The sequence below is a fragment of the Vombatus ursinus genome, unplaced genomic scaffold (assembly GCF_900497805.2).
Source record: "Vombatus ursinus unplaced genomic scaffold, bare-nosed wombat genome assembly UNPS02014832.1, whole genome shotgun sequence".
NCBI lineage: Eukaryota > Metazoa > Chordata > Mammalia > Diprotodontia > Vombatidae > Vombatus > Vombatus ursinus.
In genome coordinates this window covers 10,160,253-10,167,752 of record NW_020954610.1, presented here as the reverse complement: position 1 = coordinate 10,167,752, position 7,500 = coordinate 10,160,253, and the positions used below count along the sequence as shown (strand labels likewise).

The 7,500-nt window shown below is 48.5% G+C and overlaps 1 protein-coding gene across 1 annotated transcript; it reads left to right on the top strand.

The window, feature by feature from the left end:
* Nucleotides 1–6,036: 6,036 nt before the first annotated feature.
* Nucleotides 6,037–7,347, top strand: LOC114026107 (forkhead box protein B2-like). The gene has a single exon (XM_027839736.1). It carries the CDS (start codon nt 6,037–6,039, stop codon nt 7,345–7,347), a length of 1,311 nt encoding a protein of 436 aa, XP_027695537.1.
* Nucleotides 7,348–7,500: the final 153 nt, after the last annotated feature.

Below are 7,500 nucleotides of genomic sequence, written 5' to 3'. Positions count from 1 at the left end.
TTTATGAGACTGACTTAGACCCATACGAAAAGGGCCTATGCCCTGAAGCCACTTCCCTTCCCTCCTAGACAGAAACTTAGAGTTAGAAGAGATCCTAGAGATCACCTAGTCCTACCCCCTAATGCTGCAAATAAAGAAACTGTTTGCAAAAGATGAGGAAGGATAGTGTCAACATAGAGTGGTGGGGCATAAGAAGAATGTGTGTGTGTGTGTGTGTGTGTGTGTGTGTGTGTGTGTGTGTGTGTAAGGCAAATGAAGAATTCAGTTTGAATAATTATTATAGTGTTTAGGAAGACTATTTAAATATTAATATGATACTGAAAACTTAGCAAGTTTTGAAACTTAGCAAGCATCTTTGGAAATGAAAACAGGGAAGAGAAATCCCAATAAAGTGATATATATGTATATGCTCTCTAATGATAGCTTACTTTCATATAATACTAACTTAAGATTTAGGAGATACTTTCCTCACAACCCAAGTTCTATTATGCCCTTTTATGCATGAGAACACTGAGGCTCAGAAAACTAAGTGATTTTCTGAGGGTCACACAGCCAGCAAGTATTAGAGCCAAGATGAAAACTCTGATCTGACTTCTAGTCCAGTGCTTTATGTATCTTTTTATTCCCTTCTTGTCTTTCACTTACTAGAAGAAATGAACAGTGGGGCAGTCCCCATTGAATCACAGGATTATAGATTTAGACCTGGAAGGGACCTCAGAGGTGATCTAATTCAATCCATTTACAGATTAGGAAATTGAGGCCCAGAGAGGTTGTTACTTGCCCAGCATCACATAGATAGTAAATAGCAGAACTGGGATTTGAAAATAAATCCTTTCATTTCAAATCCAACACTCTTTCTTCTGTACCATTTGAGTAATCTGCCTGCTTGATCAGGACTATCCCAGTTCCGAGTTTCTACTTGTGTGGATTGCTAGCTGTGAGATCCTTTTGCTCAAAAGGAGCAATCCAAATTCTGACTATTCAATGTCAAGAAATTAGAAAAGAAATGACAGAAGGTCAGAGTAGAAAGAAATCTCACTGGCTCAAATATCATTTTGCAGATGAGAAAAATGAAGTGGCAAGAGTCTTTAGGATGAAAGGGAGTGGCTTGGCAAGTTGCCACTAGGTGGGGTGGGGAGAAAAGGGAATGGAGAAAGAGAGGGAAGGGAAGAAGGGGAGAGAGGAAAGGGGGGAGGGGAAGAGAATAGTGAGAGAATGAGATGAATAATAATATATGCTGTCAACCCCACACCTGTCGTCTTTTACTGGAAAATTTACTCTTTTCCAAAGACACAATTAAATTCAGTAAATTCTATATTGACTTCCATTCCTAGCAAAGTGTCAGCCACAACTGCCTAAGGGATGAACCAGAAGAGACTACTGAGATAATTACAGTAACCCAGGGGCAATGACTTGGCAGCCAGTGCCTGGAGCACTAGCCAATATTTGGTTAGTGCATAATTTGTAAAACACCCCAGAAATTTGACCCTGACTGGTTGGTGTCAATGTGGTTACATGATCTATTTTTCTTTAAGTTATTGTTTTGGGAGCCTAGGTCAGCAACGCCTCAAAAGAGTTCCAATACCACTAGCAGTCTTACTCTCAATGCCAAATACTTCTCAATTCTTCTAAAGATGGTACATAGATAGACACATAGGATATTAAGAGCTGGAAAGGACCATAGAGACCATCTAGTCCAACCCCTTCATTTTATGGATCAGTGACTTGGAAGATTGCATAGTCTCTACGCTTAGGTTACAAATAAATGGAAAGCCAACAAAGAATCCTTTCCCTTTCATCCCTTAATGCTCTCTATAATTCAGCATCCTATACCTGCTTCTCCTTTCCCCTCTTCTCTCTTTTTCCCTCCTTAACATTCTTCTACTCTTCTTTCCTCTCCTCTTGTCTCTCCCTTTTCTGTCTTCTCTTCTCGCCCTTCTTCTTTCCTTGCGTTGCTTTTCCTCTTTTCTGCCCTCCCCTTTCTCCTCTTCTTTCTTTTCTTCTATCCTCCTCTTTATTTCCCGCCCCATTCCTGAATGTCCTTTTTTCTCGTTCTCCTTCAAGGCCATGAACTGTCTCTGTCCCTGGTACTCAGCAGCCTTAGAAACCGCAATGCAGGTTTCTAAACAAGAACCCCAGCAGTGGTGTTCCTCCTATAAGGGGCAGCATAATTAGGAGTATTCCGTACATATAAGATAAGGAGGTCCTCGTTTTGTTTAAAGTGTAGTGATGCTGAATTTGGAAGGGAAAAAGTTGGCTTACTAAAGGAGAAGGTGAAAAAGCAATATAATAACTCACATTTATATAGTGGTAAGGTTTACAAAAAGACTTTACTCACCCAACTCCATGAGGTAGGTAGTATTATTCCCTTTTTACAAAAAGGGACACTGAAGTTGAAAAAGGTAAGTGATATACTTGCCACTAGCCACAGAACAAGTAAAAGGGACCAAGTCAAAATTCGAACCCAAGGTCAGCAGTAATGATGGTTTAAGAATAATAGTGTTGAAGCTGTCATTGTCCTCCAGCCACTGTGTAGCAATAATCAATACTCTAGTATTAACCTTTAATGACAAGTGCTTAACCCTCGACCTTGAGAAAAGAACTACAACAGAAAACGTTCGTGTGCATTCTAATTAGCGAAAAAGGAACCACTGTCATGAATACATTTATCTAAGTTGGACCATCTTCCCTAAGTCAAATGAACAGGTGTTTATCAGAAAGTCCACAGTCCTTCCCGAAAACCGACCACCAAACGGCCTTTAAAAGGTAACCTTTGCTGGGTATTGAGTAGAAGAATGGGGCTAGAGGTACTTCGACACAGTACAGCCTACCACTGGACTTCCCGTCAATTGTTATAATAAGCATGGACCAACCAAACCAGACTTAACCTTGTTTAAAGAAAGACTAGTCTCGTGGAAACTAAAAATTGTCTAGCGAGGAAGGACAGTAGTTTATTTTGCCCAGACTACATGGCTACAGCCATGTGATATGAGGCTACAACGGAGTTATCTCCAGATTTCTTCTCTTCAACTATATAGGAAGCTTTTGCCTGTGCTATGAAGTCTCAGGAAGAAAAGCAGAACAGAACTCTAATGCCTCCTCCAACCCGCCTAACGTTAAAGTTACCAGGTTTGAGTTTAACCAACAGAGATGATGTTCTTCATTTTCTTACTCCTCGAGTGCTTGTCCTGATTCTCTCCTTTACCTTTGCCAGATGCTCACTTTCGTGACTCGATCACCGGATATCTGCTAGCAAAGACCCCCTAAACCCACGAGGTGTCAAAAATAAGTTCAATCTTAAAGGTAAGGGAAGCCTTTGCAGTTGCTGCGGCTGCTGCGGCTGCTGCTGCGGCTGCTGCTTCGTTGGCAGGGGTGGGGAGAAACGAGCCACTATTCTGTTCAGATGAAAACCTGTCTTTCATCTCAATTTAGAGAAAACCTCTCTTTCTGCAGTAGTGAAAATTGTCCAAACCCTGAATCACAGAATCGTTCTCCTTTCAGCACCAACACACCTGGACCTGAGATCACAGAGTAGAAGAAACTTTTTTTAGAAATCAAATTCCATTCCGTCATTTTACAGATGAGGACGCTGAGTCCCAGAGAAAAGAGACTTGCACAAGGTCACACATGAAGTTGTTTAACATTTAGTTATGATCAATCGCCTCCCCCTTTCCCATTCATCCGCTGCTTCCCCCACCCCCCCAAACACAAGAGATAGGATGTAAAGATACTATGCCAACATTTTAATACTAAAAAAACTGTCTTTCTGGCTGGCTTGGATAAGTAAAAGTAAAGTTGTGCATGCGGTCAGCTTCCAGACTGGATCACTAAGTGTTCCTGAGCTTCCTCAAATCCAGAATAGGTCTGTTTTTCAATCACTATGTTCAGTTACATACGTCTTCAAATCCTGGCTTTCATCTCAACTTAGAAGAAACATCTTATTCACAATAATGAATATTAGCCAGACTCTGGATTATAGAATCATTCTCCTTTTATTCATTTGTTCTTTGCTGTTTGCTTAAAATACTCCCACCAAAAAAAACTTGTGTATGCATATATCCAAATATACTTCTCATCTTCTCCTTTTTCAGCCCTCCAAGTAGTACACATCTGCAACCTTGACCTTACAAATTGCTTCTCTGCCTTCCCCTATTTAAGCACTTCAGAAGTCTGACTTATTCATTCCATGGACCTATTTCCAAATATAGGGACCTCAATGCACAAACTTTGGATTTTAACAAACTCTGTAAGTCTCTCCTCCCCACAGCTTTCCTTTATCTTTTAGAAATCAGGTTTTTTCTCGTTGGATTAAGGCAAAGGGCCTTCTTGGGAGTGTAGGATAGGATAGTCTGCTGAAAATGTGACCTGAGACTATTCTAAGTGAAATGGAGAAGAAAAAATCTGGAAGAGAGGGAAGGGTAAGATATAGTGCCTATGTGTGTGTGTGTGTGTGTGTGTGTGTGTGTGTGTGTGAGAGAGAGAGAGAGAGAGAGAGAGAGAGAGAGAGAGAGAGAGCCTGTGTCTGCGTGCTCTTCCTCATTCATCCTGCCTTTTAATTCAGTGTTGTGAAACAGTACAGACTCCACATCTCTCTTTAAAGGTTCCCTGCAGAGCTGCCTGTGCGCTTGGCCCCGCCTGGTCCCTGCTAAGGGGCTTTGGAGCGGGGGACAGCTGAGTAAATGGTGGTGGTTGGAGAAGAAGAGGGCGGGGGAGACAGGAGGAGGAGGCAGGGGGAGATGAACGCCGGTTTCTTGCCCCCTTCTTCTCTGTTAGTCTTGGCGGCACAGTCCCTCAGCTTCTGTCATGTGATAGTCACGAAGCTGGAGCTGCAGGGGTCTTAGCATCTCCGGGACCATTACAAAACCCAGGCAAGAGAGCGCTTGCCTGCCACAGCCCTCGCTGCCTCTCCTCCCAGCTGGACCAGCGAGAGCTCAGGCAGAAAGAAGCAGCAGTAACAACAGCGACAGAGCAGCAACACAAGCCTCAACGAAAAGACTGAACTTGCCCCCGACCCCATCACCGCTGCATACACACACTCCACACACACACACACATACACACACGCCCCTGGATCTCCGAAGCCACTTCATTCTAGGTCTAGAAGCAGAGATAGAGACTCTAGCAGCTGCGAGCAGTAGCAGCCACCAAACTTTTTATCCGATCGCAGCAGTGAAAAGCAATTGGATTTATTTCTCCCAGGGCTCAGCTGCAAGCTGGGGGTTTGAACTTCCGGGCTTTCCTCTTCTCCTAGCAACCCTGCTGAAGGAAGGGGGCGGGGAGACGCGGGGGAGACAGAGCCGTCCTTGCACCCGGCTGGGCCATCCCCTCAAGGTCTCTCCTCTGGAAAAGCAAGAACTTGAAAGAGGAAAAAGAAAGTGACTCTCCGCTCGGAAGAGCCACATCCGGGTTGTTCTAGGGCCTGAGCCGAGACTGTGCTGGGGAGTCGAGGTTTGAAAAGCCGGTTAGGAACTCTGGATCTTTGTGAAGAGAACAAGACTTCTCTTCCTTCCTCTCTGTCGACTAACTCCCTCTCCTTCGCTGGCCTGGACGCTGCTTTCTTTCCCACTACTGAGGGAAACGGGTGGTGTTGGGTTTGTTGGAGAGGAGTGGAGGGCTCCCGTTCACTTTCTGCACCTTCACTGCCCCCAGCACCACCGAGTTCTTCGTCTCAACTTCTCTGTCCATCGACTCTAGGAACCTAGAGGAGGGAGGTGGGGTGGGGTGAGGGTGGAGTGGTAAAACTGGCGTGCTCCAGTAGGGACATAACTGCCTTGATCGCCACCGTCGGGGCAAGAAGTTGGCACACTGTGAGCCCAGAGTTACCGTGGGAGTCCGGGAGTGGCGTGGGCATCCTAGAGAAGCCAGGCAAGAGAACGAGAGAGGGACCCACTAGAGGAGGCTGGGGAAAGGGGAAGTGGTGGAAAAGGAAGGCAGACAAGGTGGGGGTAAGTGCGGTGAGGGTTAAGGGAGGGGGAGTGTGGGGGGAGAGGGAGGTGCTCAGGTCCAGAGTGGGTGGGAGGGAGGGTGGAGGGGGCAATGCCTCGTCCAGGGAAGAGCTCCTACAGCGATCAGAAGCCGCCCTACTCTTACATCTCGCTGACCGCTATGGCCATCCAGCATTCGGCTGAGAAGATGCTGCCCCTGAGCGATATCTACAAGTTCATCATGGAGCGCTTCCCCTACTACCGGGAGCACACGCAGCGCTGGCAAAACAGTCTGCGCCACAACCTCTCCTTCAACGACTGCTTCATCAAGATCCCCCGGCGGCCAGACCAGCCAGGCAAGGGCAGCTTCTGGGCTCTGCACCCGGACTGCGGGGACATGTTTGAGAACGGAAGTTTCCTGCGGCGTCGTAAGCGCTTCAAGGTGCTGCGCGCCGACCACCCGCACTTGCACCCTGCGGGCACTGTGGCTGCCAAGGGCGTGGGGGGTACGGGACCTGGGGGGCACCTCCACCCGCACCACCCTCACCACCCTCACCACCACCACCACCATCACCACCACCATCCCTCCGCTCACCATCACCACCACCACCCGCCGCAGCCGCCGCCCCCCCATATGGTGCACTATTTCCACCAGCAGCCGCCCGCTCCCGCCCCGCAGCCCTCGCAGTCGACGCATCTCCAGTCCCAGCAGCAACAGCCGCAGCAACAGCCACAGCCACCTCCGCCGCAACCGCAACCGCAATCGCACCCCGGCAAGATGCAGGAGGCTGCAGCTGTGGCGGCGGCTGCAGCGGCAGCTGCGGCCGCGGCAGTGGGCAGCGTGGGCAGGCTGTCCCAGTTTCCCCCCTACGGGCTGGGCTCGGCGGCTGCAGCAGCGGCCGCGGCTGCAGCCTCGTCTTCGGGCTTCAAACATCCGTTCGCCATCGAGAACATCATCGGAAGGGACTACAAGGGCGTAATCCAAGCAGGCGGGTTGCCCTTGGCATCGGTGATGCATCATCTCGGCTACCCGGTGCCTAGCCAGCTCAGCAACGTGGTCGGCTCCATGTGGCCGCACGTCGGGGTCATGGACTCGGTAGCTGCGGCAGCAGCCGCTGCTGCAGCCGCTGGAGTGCCAGTGGGTCCAGATTACGGGGCATTTGGGGTGCCAGTTAAGACCCTGTGCCACCCTCCTGGACAGACTCTGCCTGCAGTACCGGTCCCTATCAAGCCCACCCCGGCCCTGCCACCTGTAGCGGCCCTGCCACCCTCACTGACGGTCAACGCGCCACCGCCGCCGCCTCCTCCACCCATCTGCCCTTCTGCTTCAGCCTCGCCGGCTTCCACTCTGCTGGAGCAGACTCCCCCCAGTTCGGCGGAGAACAAGGGCAGTTCCTTACATTCTGTCCTGGTGCACTCTTAAGACATGTGAACAGGGGAGGGGAAAAGTGAATTTATTCAGAGACATTCAGGCAGTACTCTCCTCTCTTCTCCCAGTAGGGAAAAGCAGAAGACGAAGTAGAAAGGAACGGAGAGAGAGAGAGAGAGAGAGAGAGAGAGAGAGAGAGAGAGAGAG